Source organism: Vigna unguiculata, chromosome 6 (assembly GCF_037176805.1).
Source record: "Vigna unguiculata cultivar grain cowpea cultivar isolate G323 ecotype 2 chromosome 6, ASM3717680v1, whole genome shotgun sequence".
In the NCBI taxonomy this organism is placed as follows: domain Eukaryota; kingdom Viridiplantae; phylum Streptophyta; class Magnoliopsida; order Fabales; family Fabaceae; genus Vigna; species Vigna unguiculata.
In genome coordinates this window covers 10,661,578-10,680,209 of record NC_140797.1, presented here as the reverse complement: position 1 = coordinate 10,680,209, position 18,632 = coordinate 10,661,578, and the positions used below count along the sequence as shown (strand labels likewise).

The 18,632-nt window shown below is 40.8% G+C and overlaps 2 protein-coding genes across 2 annotated transcripts; both read right to left on the bottom strand.

Moving 5' to 3' along the window:
* Window positions 1-1,942: 1,942 nt before the first annotated feature.
* On the bottom strand, window positions 1,943-12,416 carry LOC114188365 (uncharacterized). The gene is given in 5 exon segments (XM_085674965.1): window positions 1,943-6,679; window positions 6,681-8,181; window positions 8,264-8,280; window positions 8,411-11,996; window positions 12,217-12,416. Coding segments are annotated over 5 exon segments (7,248 nt in total). The 3' UTR covers window positions 1,943-4,735.
* On the bottom strand, window positions 12,099-17,773 carry LOC114188364 (uncharacterized). Its single transcript, XM_085674372.1, has 2 exons — window positions 17,341-17,773; window positions 12,099-14,178 (listed from the first exon to the last, which is right to left on the bottom strand). Exon 2 carries the CDS (start codon window positions 14,124-14,126, stop codon window positions 12,489-12,491), a length of 1,638 nt encoding a protein of 545 aa, XP_085530498.1. The 5' UTR covers window positions 14,127-14,178; window positions 17,341-17,773; the 3' UTR covers window positions 12,099-12,488.
* Window positions 17,774-18,632: the final 859 nt, after the last annotated feature.

Below are 18,632 nucleotides of genomic sequence, written 5' to 3'. Positions count from 1 at the left end.
AGGGTTATCATAAACGGAGGTGCACGAAGAAAAGAAATGATAAACATTGAGGTGTATGAGATAAAAAAAAAAGTGGTGCATGTGGTAGTGGAGGTGCATGCAGTGAACATAAAACACAGGATAAGATAAACATAAACAGGGGTGCAAGGTTATCAATTGTGGAGGTGTATGAAGTGAAAACGAGGGTGCAGAGATTAAAAAAAAAGGGGTGCGCAAAGACAAAAATGGGGTGTGCAGTGGAGGTGCGCAGAGTATAGATGGAGGTGTGCAGAGTAAAAACTGAAATGGGGAGAAAAGGCTGAAAGGGTACAAATAGTAAAAACGTGGTGCAACACAAAGAGGGGGTGCAGATATTAAGGTGGGGGGTGCACGGAGCAAAAGTGTTCAGATTCAAATTTCCCAAAACACATTAAAACCTAATTAATCTTCTCTACGCGCATGCGTCTCTTCTTCCCATCCGCACACACACTGCCCGCGCCGCCACCATCGGCAACGTCGCCGGCGAGAACCAAACCTCTTGAGTCGCTTCTCTTCCTTGCTTCTACTTCCCGTCACCGCACACCACACCGTCCGTGCCGCCACCGCACGTCCCGCCACCGGCGAGAGGCCACGCCGTCGACGCCGGCCACCATCGGCAATGTCGCCGGCGAGAACCAAACCCCCTGAGTCGCTTCTCTTCCTTGCTTCTTCTTCCCGCGTGCGAGACGGTGACTATGACCACCGCCGTGAACGCCACTGGCAGCGTCTATGACCACCGCCGTGAACGTCGCTGCCGCCGGTGCTCGACTATCCCCTTCCGCGAGAAAGAAAGGTGCGCGACCACTCTGAGGCTCGTCACCACCGTGCCAGCCACCGCGATTAGGTCTGCCACCATCGCGCGGCCACACTCCACCGTCCGGACCTCCGAATCGCCGGCGGCGAGGTTGATGAAACTGGTTTTGGGTTCCGGGTTATCATGTGAAGGCGAATGGGGTGTATTAAGTGACGCTGATGTTAGTTGCTATGGTGTGATTCTGGTTCTTTGTTTTTTTTTATTATTATTATTATTCTAGATGACACAGGTACATTGTAAATGGAGATGGAGGTTACAACATATCACAATGGCTTTCACAGATACATGCACATGAATCAACAAGCAAAAGAACATAATACAACAGAACATCATACTCGCTTATTTAATGACGCACCACCAGTTACATACATTTCAGTTCATATTTACGGCATCGTTACTTACCTCTTGCTCCTTCACTCGTGTTGCTCCTTTTTCTTTTCACTCCAGGAACTGTCTTTTTTTTTCTTGCTTTGTTGCTCTTCCCTCTGTGATCTTGTGAGAACTTGTCCTCCAATTCCCCTTTTTTTGCTTATGTGTGGAGTTGCCCTTTAGTCATGGCTGCACTGCTATGCTCAGACTGCCTCCTCTGGTTGCTGCCACAGTGACACACCAATACCCAACCTTTCTTCCTTTTCTGTCCAAAACCCCCCCAATACCAGATAACGTATGAATCTGGCCATATTTTGCATGGCAGTCAAATGACTCATTATTTTTTTTTTTATTTCATATATATTTTTTATATTTTTTAAGAGCAGAAAAACAAAATGGTGTGAAAATAAAAATAAAATGGAAATTGAAATTAAAAAAGATAAAATAAAATAAGATAAAGTGAAGTAAAAAAAAATAAAATAAAATAACATAACATAAAATAAAATAAAACAAGATAAAATAAATAAAATAGATAAATAAAAAGCAAGACAAAATTAAAATTAAAAATAAAAATAAAAACAAATAAATAAATAAAAGAAAAGGAGTATATATGTACATTCAAATTAATGTTGATTTTTGTAATGTTTTTTTTTTATTTTCTTCTTTTTTAAAAAATAAAAATAAAAAATAAAAATAAAATTTTTTTAGTTAATTATTTTTATTAATCGGACAAAATTGAGTGTTGACAGCTGCCCCTCTTTACTTAAATTTTATTAGATAATATAAAAATTGGAATTTTCATATTATCATAATGAAAAATAAGTAAAGATAGAAACACTAATTTTGTCTGAATTCCAAAGATAAGAGGATGAATAAAACTAATTCAGAGGGATGAGATGACCAATTATAAGAAGAGGGTCAGGATCTGGAAAGTGAAAGAAAAAGGATTCACCAGGTCTTATCCAGGGTGGGAGAAAGAAATCACTGACCATTCTATCAGATAGGGTCGTTATGCCAACAAACTTTGAAAAATTATTTTTTTGTTTTTCTCATTTTTTTTTTTAAATTTATGTGTGGATTCAACCATTCCTAGGGAGAAGGTTTCTTTGTAAAAAAAACGCTAACCATTGCCTTGCAGAGGGTCTCGATGCAACCAAAAAATCAATGACCATTGCTTTGCAGAGGGTCATGGTAACCATACGGAGATTAGCGACCATTCCATTGAAGATGGTCTATATCTGAAAGGATTCAATGACCATTACTGAGTAGAGGGTCTCGATCCGTCAAATGATGTGGCCAATCCTAAGGAAAAGGCATAGGAATCGATGACTATTCTCACGAAGAGGGTCATAACCTGGACCCAACCATTCCCAAGGAGAGGGTCGTTGTCTGAAAGGAGAACACAAGACTTGACCATTCATAAGGAAAGGGTCGTGATGAAAGGAGGATTTGGACTTGACCAATCCCAAGGAGAGGGTCGCTATGAAAGGAGGATTTGGACTTGACCAATCCCAAGGAGAGGGTCGCGATGAAAGGAGGGTTTGGACTTGACCAATCCCAAGGGGAGGGTCGTGAGGAAAGGATAACCTGAAGATGATTTTCATGTGTCGGCAAACATTACGTGAATGCCTATCATCGGTGAAGCTTGTGCAACACATTTGTCCTGACTAAACGTTTGAATCCATTTTTGAATGATGATGTAACATGATGAAATGCATGAACGCATGGATGAATGGATAAAATTCATGTGATGTTTTTGTTTTTGTTTTTTTTTTTTAAATAAAGATGCTCTTGTTTTGGAATTAGTTGTCAGCGTTGTCGTCAAATCCAAGGCATGTTCAAGTCACGTTCGTGATATTATGTTCAAGCAAAAATAGTGGGGAGTGGTGAAAGATCCTGGTGCACATTGCAAAACTATGAGTTTAATATCTTCTCTCCTCTTTTTTTTTTTTTTTTGGCGCGTCATGCAAAACATACTAGCTTGAACTCATGAATGAAAGAGGGATAGGAACCAGTTTTGTAAGAGGCTGAACAATTGTTCAGGGGCAACATTACCGGTGGTCAGGTTAATACTTAAGAAGAAACATGCAAGGTTTAAAAACTGCCCCCAGTTTTGTTGCGTTGGACAAGAGCGTAGTTTGATGAGACGGAAAGGATTGCCCCAATTTGCATCTTTTGCTTAACTCACAGGCTGATGGGAAATTTTTTCTCCATTTTCTATCTTTATTATTTTATTTTTTTTACTCACTCTCCCTTTTTTTTTTTTTTTGCCGATTTGTGTCGTCAACCTCTTACTTTTGTCCACGAATTAAGCTCATGAGAAGATCAAGACAAACATTCTTCAATCGATGTGGACTTTTCTTGGCTTGTAACGTGGCTAGGGGTTAAGAGGTTTATGAAAGAAATGGTTAATAAGACCCAAGTATGAGTTTGCAGGTATTAATTTTGGAACAAGAATCATTTGCGTGACACCCCGTAAGCCTTTCACTTGAAATTTTGGGGTGTTCTATCATCTTTATTTTCATTTTTCTTTCCCTTTTCCACATCCTTCATGTCCTTCGCATTGTTATCACTTTGTGATTTTTTGACAGGCATTTCTAGATTTCTTTTTCATTGATTTGTTTGAACACCCCTTATGCGTTTCGGGTAATTTGATATGCTGATGATTCTTGTCCAGGGATACAGAAAGAAGTTTTATTTTGGCTCAAAGGGGGTACAAATGGATATATATACGATTCTTCCTTTAAATTTTGGTAGGGGAAGGAGGCCATACATCATTTCAAAGTTTATTCGCCTTATTTTCACATGAGCTTAGCTCTAAGCCAAAATTCGGCAGCATCTAATCCATTCCGCTCTCATTTCTTTTCCTTCATATCTTCTTTCCTTTTCCCATATCGCCCTTATAGTTTTTTCATTCTAACGAACAATCCTCTTTTGTTCTTCCCAACTTGTGGCCTTGGCCTATTGTTAGACAAGGTCAACTAAACAAAAACCTGCCACAGTACACTTTTCTTTATTTCCTAGGGTAATCCTTTATTTCAGAGGGAAGTGAACGAATTGGGAGTTCAAGCAATATGAATGCAAATGCTTCAACAAGATATGAACACAAGTTATGCTTAAAGTGACAAACCACGGAAAAACCTTCCCTTCTCCCCACTTTTTGTATTTTCATTCCCTTTTTCTCCTTATTCTTAGAAAATGCCATACAGTTGACAACTTTATTAACAACAAATTCCAAAATTGACTTCCATTTTTTTTATATATTTTTTACTTCCACGACACCCTTTAGAAGCGAGCCTGCTCTTAGAGATCATACCTGTGATGCCACATTTATGGATTTATTCGTCTTTTATCCTCCTTTTTCTTTTTAGATTATCTGTTACTTATTCTCTTTACGAGCTCAACGTGACATCAATTGTTTCAAATTTATGGAGAAAACCAAATGGTGTTTATAGAACAAAAGACAAAGCAGAGTACAACAAAATTTGGATACAATGTCGGTATCCCCTAGTAGCGTATCCTATCAAGGAATCATCATGCATAAAATTTTTTGACCGCGTCAGAATTGACCGGTAACGGTAATTCCTCCCCATCCATCCTTGTGAGAATTAATGCCCTACCAGAAAATGCTTTCTTCACCACATACGGGCCCTCATAATTTGGAGTCCACTTGCCCCTGTGATCCTTCTGTATAGGCAAGATCTTTTTCAAGACTAGCTCACCTTCGTGGAACTCTCTAGGGCGCACCCTCTTGTCGAACGCTTTTTTCATCCTTCTTTGGTACAACTGTCCGTGACACACTGACGTTAGCCTCTTCTCCTCAATGAGGTTGAGCTGGTCAAACCGAGCTTGAATCCATTCGGCCTCTTCCAATTGGGTCTCCATTAACACTCGTAGGGATGGAATTTCTACTTCGAAAGGTAGCACTGCCTTCATCCCGTATACCAGAGAGAAAGGCGTTGCCCCAGTCGATGTACGTACTGAAGTACGATACCCATGCAAAGCGAAAGGAAGCATCTCGTGCCAATCTTTATACGTAACCACCATTTTCTGTACAATTTTCTTGATGTTCTTATTAGCAGCCTCGACTGCCCCATTCATCTTTGGACGATAGGGAGAAGAATTATGATGTTGGATTTTAAACCCTTCACACAATGCAGTCATCATTTGGTTGTTCAGATTGGTGGCGTTATCGGTGATTATCTTGCTGGGCAATCCGTATCTGCAAATCAACTCTCTTCTTATGAATTTAGTCACAACTTTTCTTGTCACATTGGCGTAAGAAGCCGCTTCTACCCATTTAGTGAAGTAATCAATTGCAACCAGTATGAAGCGATGTCCGTTCGAGGCTTTTGGCTCTATGGCTCCAATAACATCTATCCCCCACATTGAAAACGACCATGGTGCAGACATTACGTTTAAAGTAGTGGGCGCCATATTAATATTATCTGCATACTTCTGACACTTCTCACACTTCCTCACGTGCATGCAACAGTCACTCTCCATGGTCAACCAAAAGTAACCAGCCCTCAATATCTTCCTGGCCATTGAGTGCCCATTCATGTGTGTGCCGAAGGTACCTCCATGAACTTCCTCCAATATTGACTCGGCCTCTTTTGCATCCACACATCGAAGGAGAACCATGTCATGATTTCTCTTGTACAACACATCCCCACTTAAGATAAAACTTGCAGCCAACCTTCTTAGTGTCCTTTTATCATTCTCAGATGCTTCTTCAGGGTATTCCCTAGTTTTTAAGTAGCGTTTGATATCAAAATACCAAGGCTTACCGTCTGATTCTTCTTCAATGAAGTGACAATATGCTGGCTCTTCGTGACTCTTCATTTGGATCATTGGCAATACCCCATCTTGATTAACTTCGAACATTGAAGACAAAGTAGCTAAGGCATCTGCCAACTGGTTATCTTCTCGCGGAATGTGTTGAAATTCAATGGAATCAAAATACTCCACCAACCCCATGATATAAGCTCTGTACGGAATCAACTTCGGATCCCTAGTCTCCCATTCCCCTTTTAATTGATGGATGACCAATGCCGAATCTCCATACACATTCAAAATTTTCGCCTTCGATTCAATCGCGGCTTGGATGCCCATAGCGCAAGCTTCATATTCAGCAATATTGTTCGTGCAATTAAAACACAACCTTGCGGTCATTGGAATGTACTGATTCCCTGGAGATATCAGTATTGCCCTTATACCATGTCCCATGACGTTAGAAGCTCCATCGAATAATAACGTCCATGTCTTTCCATTTTGCTCTTCATGATCACCTTCGAACAAGGCCATGATGTCTTCATCAGGGAATTCAGGCTGCATTGACTGGTAATCGTTAATGGGTTGTTGAGCCAGATATTTAGCCAGAGCACTACCCTTGATAGATTTCTGTGTGACATATATAATGTCGTATTCTGACAATAGCATCTGCCACCGGGCTATCCTTCCAGTCAAAGCAGGTTTTTTCAAAAATATACTTGATAGGGTCCATCTTGGATATCAACCAGGTAGAGTGACTCAACATATATTGTCTTAGACGATGGGCGGCCCATGCCAATGCGCAACAAGTTCGCTCTAAAAACGAGTATCGTCGTTCGCATTCCGTGAACTTCTTGCTTAGGTAGTATATGGCATGCTCTCTTCTTCCAGTTTCATCATGCTGACCTAACACACAGCCCATTGATTCGTCTAATACGGTCAAATACATAATCAGTGGTTTCCCAGGTTTAGGTGGGCGTAAGACTGGAGAATCTTGAAGATATTGTTTAATTTTGTCGAAAGCAGCCTGACAGTCTTCATTCCACTTGACAGCCTGATTTTTACGTAATAGCTTGAATATTGGTTCACAGGTGGAAGTCAACTGGGAGATGAACCTAGCAATGTAGTTCAGTCTGCCCAAGAAACCTCGCACCTCCTTCTCCATATTAGGAGTAGGCATTTCGACTATCGCGCGTATCTTGTCAGGATCAACCTCAATCCCCTTTTGACTGACAATGAAACCTAGCAACTTTCCGGATTTCACACCGAATGTGCATTTAGCCAGGTTTAGTTTAAGCTTGAACTTCCTCAATCTCTCGAACAATTTCTTCAGGTTGAGGATGTGGTCTGCTTCTGACTCAGACTTGGCGATCATATCATCTACGTAGACCTCGATTTCTTTGTGCATCATATCATGAAAAAACGCCACCATGGCCCTTTGATAGGTTGCTCCGGCATTCTTGAGTCCGAAAGACATCACCTTATAGCAAAATGTCCCCCACAATGTGATAAATGTTGTCTTTTCCATATCTTCAGGTGCCATTTTGATCTGATTATATCCCGAGAAGCCGTCCATAAATGAAAATAGTGAGAATCTGGTTGTATTATCCACTAACGTGTCGATGTGAGGCAATGGGAAATTGTCCTTTGGGCTCGCACGGTTCAAATCTCGATAGTCAACGCACATCCGAACTTTGCCATCCTTCTTAGGCACTGGTACAATATTTGCCACCCATTGAGGGTATTTTGCCACAGCTAGAAATCCAGCATCAAATTGCTTTTGCACTTCTTCTTTGATCTTTAATGACATTTCTGGTTTCATTCTCCTTAACTTTTGTCTAACTGGAGGACATTCCGGCTTGAGTGGAAGCTTATGTTGCACTATATCAGTATCTAAGCCAGGCATGTCACTGTACGACCAAGCAAACACATCCCTAAATTCCTTTAGTAAAGCACATAATTCTTGTTTCACTTTTCTCTTCATACTATTGCCACTTTTCACTTCTTTCTTCTCATCCTCCTCTCCTAGGTTAAGTGTTTCAACATCCTCTTGATGGGGTTTTATTTCCTTAGATTCTTGTTCCACTAATCTCATTAGTTCAGGGGAGGGTTCCGGATCATCTTCATAATCATCTTCCATATTATCGACAGGGTGCTCAAAATTAGGGATATCGACATTGTTATTTTCAAAACATTCATTGTCATATCTGCATTATTCGAGTTTATAAAAACGATAAATAAAACAAACAACAGTGAAAAATGCAAAAACAAAAAACGAAGGTAGTAAACACAAATTGACCATCACGCTGAGCATAAAGAAAAAGGTGTCAACCCGTTAAGTCATGAATCCTAGAGCTCCGGGTAAAGCAGTAGGATTAATTAAAAATATTACATTTTAACCAAATTAAACATCACAGGTAGATCCAAAGTCTCCTAATTGTTGAGTGGTGCATCTGAAACGCACGGCCGCACAAAATTCGAGCCTCCAAGTTCCTCTTCATCGTTGACGGCTGCTATCTGGCTAGTGTTGATCCGCCCGGTACTGCGAAAGCTCTCTTTGATGTCACAAATGCAGATCTTTCCTAACCCCAGCTCCTTTCCTTGCATGCGGGCCAGACCACGTTCTCTCCTTTCTTCAACTAACCTTCTTTCGTCTTCTCGAGTAGGCTTGTATCCCAGGCCATATCTGTTTCTTTTCTTAGTGACCTCTAGAGGAAATATCAATCCTTGCTTATCTTTGCCTAGCCCTTTTCCATACTCATATCCCTCTTTCAGCATGACCTTGGCAGTCATAAGGGAGGCACGAGACAAGCGTGGGTTCATTGGATATGGCTCCACATAAGCATTGCCCACAATTTCCAAAGACTGGAATGCTGTCTCGAGGGCTTCTTCTGCTGCTTCAATATAGCGAGAAGACGAAGGTCCACTTACCAAAATATCTTCCTCTCCTGAAACTATTACTAGTTTATCGCCCATGACATATTTCAACTTTTGGTGTAAGGTTGAAGGCACCACACCTGCTGAGTGAATCCAAGGGCGACCCAACAAGCAACTGTATGCTGGGAGGATATCCATCACTTGAAAGGTTACTTGAAAGACACACGACCCGATTTGGATTGGCAGTTCTACCTCTCCCATCACTTCTCTCTTACTCCCATCAAAAGCCCTCACGATCATTGCGCTTGGTTTCATGTGGATACCCTCACACGGAAGCTTTCCTAGTGTTTCTTTTGGCATTACGGTCAAGGAAGAACCATTGTCGATTAATACTCGTGCTATGACATGATCCAAGCATTTCACAGAGACATGGAGGGCCTTGTTGTGTCCTCTCCCTTCAACAGGTATCTCCTCGTCAGTGAAAGTGAGGTAATTGTTAGCGGTGATGTTTCTAACAATTCCCTCAAAACTGTCCAGAGAGATATTCTTCTCCACATGCGCCCCACTGAGTATCTTCATTAGTAGCTCTCTATGTGAGGTTGAATGCATGAGTAAATCCAAAAGAGAGATCCGAGCAGGCATGCGATTCAGTTGTTCAACCACTTTATACTCGCTCTGTTGTATGAACTTCAAAAACTCACTAGCCTCTTCATTAGATATTTCTTTCTTGTCATCTTTTCTCAGTCCTTCATCGGTTTGTATCATCTTCCCCTTCAAGGATTCTTTAGCTTTCTTGGTCATCATCGATTCACTACTCCCCACTCCATTTTTCATCAAGATCGGAGGCGTGAATATTCGACCACTCCTAGTCATTCCATCGATGCCCGATATGTTTTCAACCACCGGCTCACCATTGGTAGGTTGACCTTCCGTTCGTTGTTCCCCACCCGACACACGTGCGCCATATTTCCACGGGACAACTTTCTCACTCTTGTAAGGAAAAGAGGAGGGTGCCTGGATAGTAATAGGCTGCCTTTCTTGAATTGTTGGTGTGGAGGGGGATCTGGTGAAATGAATCACCAATGGCTCTGGCAAAGTCACATCTAGTTTCCCGCCATCCTGTGCAAATACTTCCTCCTCCATACCCTCGCGATATACTTGCACAAAGTTTCTATCAAGCAGATCTTGTAAAACAATCTCGAACTTGGTGCACTTATCGGCAAAATGTTTACAATCTGGATGAAATTCACATTTCTCACCCAAGTTATATTCCCCTTTTAACAGGCCCAATTTCAGCAATGTCTCAAAAATAAATCGCTTGGAGCTCCGAATTTCACTCACATTCTTTACTAGCTTGTGTTCCCTACCCTCAATGACATTTGTCGAAGGATTCCCATGCCCAGAAAGAGGATTCGCTTCGACATTAGGTTTGTCTTCGTGAAACTTTACCCACCCTGAGTTGATTAAAGCTTCCACTTTGTGTTTAAGGGCTACACACTTCTCTGTAGAGTGTCCAACTCCTCCTCCATGATAATCACATTTAGCATTTGGAACATAATTCTTTGGGAACGGAGGTTGCATAGGTTTCATCGGACAAATTGCCACCAAGCGTTTTTGGAGAAGATAAGGTAACAATTCCGTATACGTCATTGGGATGGGGGTGAACTGAACAAAGTTCCGCTCTTGATTTCTCCTCAGATTGGCGTTCTGACCCGCATTTCGGCTGAAATTTGAGTTAGGTTCAGTTTTCCAAGCATTCGACCCTTGATAAAACCCTTGTTGTTGAGGTTGTGTTTGATGAACAGACACTACATTGGCCACATAAGGAGGTTGATTCAGGTGAGGTCGATAATTATGAGTAGGAGCCCGACTTTCCCACATTGGCATCACTGAGGCTGTGTGTGCTTCCACTTCTTTCTTCTTTCCTGGATGGAAACCAGGTTTCTTAGAAGTTGCAGCCGCGAACGGGCCATATGCAATTTTTCCACCTTTTAACCCAACTTCTATCCTTTCACCAATAATAATGATATCAGCGAAATTGGAAGACACATTCCCCAACACGTGCTCATAAAATGGTGATTGTAGTGTGTTTACAAATGTCGCCACCATCTCCTTATCAAGTAGTGGTGGCTCAACCTGAGCAGCCAACTCTCTCCACCGTTGCGCATATTCCTTGAAGGACTCAGTATCCTTCTTGGCCATATTTTGCAATTGCAATCTATCTGGTGCGCTATCCGTGTTGTACTTATACTGCTTCACAAAGGCGTCTGCCAAATCCATCCAGGAATGAATTCGAGATGGCTCCAAGTGTGTATACCAATTTAGCGCAACACCAGCCAAACTATCTTGGAAACAATGTATCAACAACTTGTCATCATAGGCATAAGCAGCCATCTTTCTACCATACATTGTCAGATGGCTCTTGGGGCACGTGGTACCCTGATACTTTTCAAATTCTGGGACCTTGAACTTATGTGGTATCATCACACCGGGAACCAAGCTTAATCTCGCAACATCACCAAACCCATAGCTTCCACCACCTTCAATGGCTCGAACCCTCTCTTCAAGAATCTCGAGCTTACTCTTAGCCTCATCAATACCGGTGGACACTACCTGGGCTGTAGCGTGCGGTATGACCTTAGCCAAAGCATCTTCGTCAACCGTTATGTTTGGAGACTTCGGTGCCACAGTCACCCTTGGTTCTGCGAATGTGACTATCTCCTTCATTCCTACCCCTGCCATGGGCGTCGAGGCTAATATCGGCCCTTGAGTATTGATCGGTAGCGTGTTGTTAGTCACAGGAAAAGAAAAGGAAGTCTGCTCCGTCTCCGAACATTCCCCAACGGGTGGGGTGTATCTCGGAGGTAGACCGTACGTTGGGAATGGGATTGACATACCCTGGGCGTTCTGGACTTCGTATCGTGGAACTTGAGGGTGAACGTTTTCCTCAATCCTTGCAGAGGAGGCTTCTCCCGAAGCCTTCAGCGACTTTAAGGCCTCTAGGATCTGGCTCACTTGATCTTTCAACTGATTAATGTCGGCCTTCACAGCTTCATGAGCTTCCTCCCAATCTTCCATGATTCTCTGGTTAGCTCGTGTGCGGTAAGGGTGTCGTGGAAATTTTGCCGTTGTATTTGCTTTTGCTCTATTATTTTTATTAAATGAAATGAATTATGAAAAATGAAAAAAGAAATGAAAATAAATGCAAACATTTATCTTAGCCAGAAATTTTAAAGCCGTGAGAACATTGAGGTAAACATATCATAGAAATTAACATGAAACTTAGTCCATCACATATTGTCAAAACAAACCGACCATCCACACGTCTTTTACATTCATTACACGAGAAAAGAAAGGAAAACTACTCTCTAGCCCTGGCTATCATGTTCTTCATTTCCCTTATCAATTCCTTACAATGACTAAAGAACGCCTCAATTTCCCTAGGCGGATTGAATATCGGTGGTGCAGCCTCTGCTTCCGCCAATAATCGTGGAATACCTTCGATTGCTCCATTTGCAAGGGAAGCCAACTGTGAGAAACATCTCCTCCAATGTTCCATGGCCATTTCCTGCTCGACTGAGTATTCATTCATTCGACTTATCACCTCTTGGTGTTCCTTTTCCAATTCAGCTCTGTGCTAGCGTTCTTCATCCATCTTCACCTCATAAGTTGACACCATCTCCCTCATCTGTCGTTCGACCTCACTGATCCTAACTTGAGCGTTATGCAACCGCTTTAGTGCTTCAGTCTTCTCCCTCTTAAATTCTTCGCACATTTGATCTCTTTGGCGCTTAGATGTTGTTGCTGCATCTCTCTCTCGGTCCCTTGATTTTAATGCGGTGTTAGCTGCAGCCAAATCCTGTTTAACTCTGAAAGCATGATCTCGTTCTTCTCGTTGTTTCCTAAGAATTCCTTCATACGCTTTTGTCATTTCCTCCTTATCACGCCTCATATCCACATACTCGTGTCGGAGACTTTGAAGCTCATTAATTAATTTAGCATTTTTGAGTTTCATCTTCTCCATTTCCTCTTTCAACCTTTTCATTTCCTCAGACTCGGCAGGTTCCGACCGCTCAGGAGCAGGAGAGTCTGATTTGAAAGGTAACTTGACCGTGTTAACCCTTTCCAGAATCCATCGTCGGTAGGACATCTTCTCGTCGATCACCCATGGCCTTGGGTCTTTTTCTACACGCAGGACCTCACCCCAAGCACTCCTGATTCGGCGAATTTGATCAAGGGAAATTCCTTCTTCATAATAATTCCAAACGGCAACCAAAGATTCCGGAGTTGGGGAGCTCTTGATCGGACACCCAAATTGTCGCTGAGCCAAGACAGGGTTATAATTCACGCAACTTCTAGTGCCTATTAGGGGGACGTTAGGGAAAGCCCCACAAGAAATGACACGTGACTTCGACAATCCCGGGACACACCATCTAATTCTTCCCCCATTCAAACTCGCACAAAACTGGGCCCATTCCTTTGCCCCCCGAATTTCAATGCCGCTAGGTGGTAACTCTCCAATAAGACATTCAGCATTCAATGTACCTAGACGGATTCGAGATATAAACCACACATACAACATAGGTACACAACATAGCATCTTCTTCCTCTTGAGTGTGTGGCATAGGTTCAAACTCCCATACACATCAGCTAGAACCGCGGTGACTAGACTTTCTGAATGAATCTTGTAGGCAACAAACATATCGAGGGCGGTTTGATCAACAAAATTTTCCATGTTAGGGAAGAGTATGACTCCATAAAGTGTGAGAGCCAACACATCCATGAATGTCTCCCCCATTTCATTTTCTGCCAAAAGACGCAGATGCCCTTCCAAATATCCTTGAGGGATCCCCTTCGAGTTGCCCTTGGAGGCCATCTTACCTTCTAGCTCGGCAAGGTGTACCTTCAAGATTCCAGCCAACGTAGAGACAGATGCATGTTGCTCTGAATGTCTGTAAGGGACTTTATCTTCCATGGACAAGCCCAAAATTTGTTCGAACTCTTCTATTGTTGGTACCAATTGAAAATCCTTGAAGGTGAAACATCTGAGTGGCGGATCGTAATATTGAGCCAGAGCAGTGACTGCCGATACTTGGACTTCCACATTCAGCAACCTCAAGAAGTTCCCATGCCGCTTCTTGAAAGCATTCCTCTGTATAGTCTTCATTTGTTGCACTATTTCCCTCAGACCACTCAAATTACTGTCTATAACTCTGATAGGTAGCTTCTTCTTCAACGCATCTGACCCTAAATTTCCCCCGACTCGAAATTCCATGTTAATTTCTCTTGTTTCTCACAAATTCAATCACGACCTTAAAGTTTCTGACCTATAATCACAAAAATGTCATGACATGTTATGATAGGGTACATGTTATGCATGAACAAATAATCAAAATGCATGTACAATGATGCCATAAAAGAATGTACAAATGCATGACTTTATCGCAAATTAGAATAAAATGAGAAAGGCGAGATGAGAATTAAGGTAATCCACATGCCTCCCTTTGTGCCTTAACAGAGGTTCGGCGCCTAATGGTTCTAAGCTAAAATACATGCGCTCACCAGGATCGTTTCTTAATACTTAAAGATCAAGGTCACTAGAGCTATGGCCCACTTCCCGGCATTTCCCACAACAGTTGGTAGACAACAAGATGTGGGAGTACCAACGAAGCAAACAAACTCTAGCTGGGGTTCTCACAATGACCACTTGGGAAGTTCATCCATTGTGGCACTGCTACACAATCCCCTCTAATTCTAAGTTAAACAGACCCGGGTATAGGGCCCCACTCATGTAATGTGCAATGTGTGTGTGTGTGTGAAGGGAGAATGATGCATACCCAAACCCCCATCTGCAAAACAACCAGAAAATTTCCCAGGCAGATATAGAACAATTCCAAAATATATATCAAAATAGGCAAAGTAATTCACACCCAATTAATCCAAGAAGCAAATATATACAAGCACATATAAAGACAATAATACACAAATAAAAGAAAAAGGGAAAGAAAACATTAGGAAAAATCACATCAAGTTTACATTTCTAATTAAATGGCTTGACTCTCTAGCGTCCCCAGTGGAGTCGCTAGCTGTCGCAACCAGAATCGCGACGGGAAGGCGAACTGAAAAAAGAAAACGGATTTAAAAAGAGATTTGGAGTCGTCACCATAGTTATTCTGGAAAACTATGGAAAACCATAAAAATAAAACAAGTCTGCAAAAAAACCAGATTTTGGATCCGGGAGTCGGTTACGCATAGGGAAGGTGTTAGCACCCTACCGCGCCCGCCCGAGGGCGGTACCTTTAATTAAAAATGCAAAGTTGATGTGATTTTCAAAATATTAATTTTCCCCAAAAATAATAAGACAAAAATGCTAAAAGAAACAAAATATTTTTTTAATTTTTTTGGGCCCGACAAGGATTGACCTTGGTCCTACGTATTCTCATTAAAAATGAGAAATCAGAGTTACGTAGTTCTTTAAAAGATATTTGAAAAACAATTGAGAAAAAGATTTGATTTTTTGGGAGTGAACCTAACAAGGACTGGCCTTGCTCCTACGTATCTCACGGTGGAGAATCAAGGATCACGTAGATCTTAAAAAGACTTTTGTTTGAAAATGTTGATGTTTTTATATTTTGAAAATTTTATATTTTTTTTTTGTATTTTTGAATTACTTGGAAATACGTGTCACACGACGCGGGCGGTCGGACAAACACTAAAAGGGAAAGAAAACTATTTTTGGTATTTTGAAAATGAGTGTCACGCGGTGCGAGCGACCGGACAGACACAATAAAGTGAAAGAGGGTATTTTTCATTTTTTAGATTTTTTTTTCTATTTTTTTATAGTTTTTGTAATTTTTAATAATTTTCAAATATTTGTTTCTTTTTTTTAGAAATAATAAAAAATAAAAAAAAACGAAAATAAATAATAATAATGAAAAGGTAAATAAATAAATAAAAAAAAACAAATTAATTAAGAAGGATGAAAGTGAAAAACAAAACATGGGGTACATGAGTAATTGGTGGGAGGTACATGAAGTAAATGAGATGTCTTTATTAAAAGTGGTGGTGTGACGAGTAAAATATAAAACAAGCCTAAAATAAGAGTAAAAAGTGTGTGCAGGGGTGCGGGATTAGTAATTGTGGAGGTGCGCGAGGAAGTAAAAATGCAGCAAAAGCCCAACAAACAAAAAAACAAGGCGGGGGTGCAGGGTTATCATAAATGGAGGTGCGCGAAGAAAAGAAATGATAAACATGGAGGTGTATGAGATAAAAGAAAAAGTGGTGCATGTGGTAGTGGAGATGCATGCAATGAACATAAAACACAGGCCCAAAATAAGATAAACATAAACAGGGATGGAAGGTTATCAATTGTGGAGGTGTATGAAGTGAAAACGGGGGTGCAGAGATTAAGAAAAAAGGGGTGCGCAAAGACAAAAATGGGGTGTGCAGTGGAGGTGCGCAGAGTATGGATGGAGGTGTGCAGAGTAAAAACTGAAATGGGGAGAAAAGGCTGAAAGGGTACAAACAGTAAAAAGTGGTGCAACACAAAGAGGGGGTGCAGATATTAAGGTGGGAGGTGCACGGAGCAAAAGTGTTCAGATTCAAATTTCCCAGAACACATTAAAACCTAATTAATCTTCTCTACGCGCATGCGTCTCTTCTTCCCATCCGCACACACACTGCCCGCGCCGCCACCGCACGCCCCGCCATCGGCGAGAGGCCACGCCGTCGACGCCAGCCACCATCGGCAACGTCGCCAGCGAGAACCAAACCTCCTGAGTCGCTTCTCTTCCTTGCTTCTACTTCCCGTCACCGCACACCACACCGTCCGTGCCGCCACCGCACGTCCCGCCACCGGCGAGAGGCCACGCCGTCGACGCCGGCCACCATCGGCAATGTCGCCGGCGAGAACCAAACCCCCTGAGTCGCTTCTCTTCCTTACTTCTTCTTCCCGCGTGCGAGACGGTGACTATGACCACCGCCGTGAACGCCACTGGCAGCGTCTATGACCACCGCTGTGAACGCCGCTGCCGCCGGTGCTCGACTATCCCCTTCCGCGAGAAAGAAAGGTGCGCGACCACTCTGAGGCTCGTCACCACCGTGCCAGCCACCGCGATTAGGTCTGCCACCATCGCGCGGCCACACTCCACCGTCCGGACCTCCGAATCGCCGGCAGCGAGGTTGATGAAACTGGTTTTGGGTTCCGGTTATCATGTGAAGGCGAATGGGGTGAATTAAGTGACGCTGATGTTAGTTGCTATGGTTGGATTCTAGTTCTTTGTTTTTTTTTTATTATTATTATTTTAGATGACACAGGCACATTGTAAATGGAGATGGAGGTTACAACATATCACAATGGCTTTCACATATACATGCACATGAATCAACAAGCAAAAGAACATAATACAACAGAACATCATACTCGCTTATTTAATGACGCACCACCAGTTACATACATTTTAGTTCATATTTACGGCATCGTTACTTACCTTTTGCTCCTTCACTCGTGTTGCTCCTTTTTCTTTTCACTCCAGGAATTGTCTTTTTTTTTCTTGCTTTGTTGCTCTTCCCTCTGTGATCTTGTGAGAACTTGTCCTCCAATTCCCCTTTTTTTTTTGCTTATGTGTGGAGTTGCCCTTTAGTCATGGCTGCACTGCTATGCTCAGACTGCCTCCTCTGGTTGCTGCCACAGTGACACACCAATACCCAACCTTTCTTCCTTTTCTGTCCAAAAACCCCCCCAATACCAGATAACGTATGAATCTGGCCATATTTTGCATGGCAGAGTCAAGTCAAATGACTCATTATTATTATTTTTATTTCATATATATTTTTTATATTTTTTAAGAGCAGAAAAACAAAATGGTGTGAAAATAAAAATAAAATGGAAATTGAAATTAAAAAAGGTAAAATAAAATAAGATAAAGTGAAGTAAAAAAAAATAAAAAAAAAATAAAATAACATAAAATAAAATAAAACAAGATAAAATAAATAAAATAGATAAATAAAAAGCAAGACAAAATTAAAATTAAAATTAAAAATAAAAATAAATAAATAAAAGAAAAGGAGTATATATGTACATTCAAATTAATGTTGATTTTTGTAATGTTTTATTTTATTTTATTTTTTTAAAAAAAATAAAAATAAAAATAAAAAATAAAAATAAAAATTTCTTAGTTAATTATTTTTATTAATCGGACAAAATTGAGTGTTGACATATATTAATTATTTTTACTTTAGTTACCTATATTATAATTCATAATTTTTTTTTTCAAAATCACTATTATAAAAAAAAAATTAATCAACAAAGTAAAAAAAATTAAATTATATTGACTTTAATATTTTCAAATTGCGCATAAAATAACTTACTACACAATACAAAATCTATTTTAAAATCAACAAATTCAAAAAGACAAAAAAAATTATTTATTTTTTCATTGTTTGAAATAATACCTAAAATAACTAAAAACACACTATTAAATCTATTTTTAAAAAAATAATTTTAACCTCTAATACAACATTTTTCAAAAAAAACAATTAACTCTTAAAAGTATTTTATTAAAAAAATAAAATATCTTAATTCTTATTTTAAAAAAAAACCAGTACAAATGTAAGGCCCTGTTCTTTTATGCCTTTAACTTATAGGGTTGTCCCAAATCTAATGGGCCTAACAGTTGGCCCAAAGGATAAAACTGACCCTAGTCTGCCCTAATGCGTACGTTTTCACTCTTTCAGAAACCAGTCGTCATCCCCACTACTCTCACAGGACGCTCTGCTAGGG

Coding starts and splice junctions, on each gene's coding strand:
- LOC114188364 (XM_085674372.1), bottom strand. CDS start 14,126: ATGGAATTTCGAGTCGGGGGAAATTTAGGGTCAGATGCGTTGAAGAAG.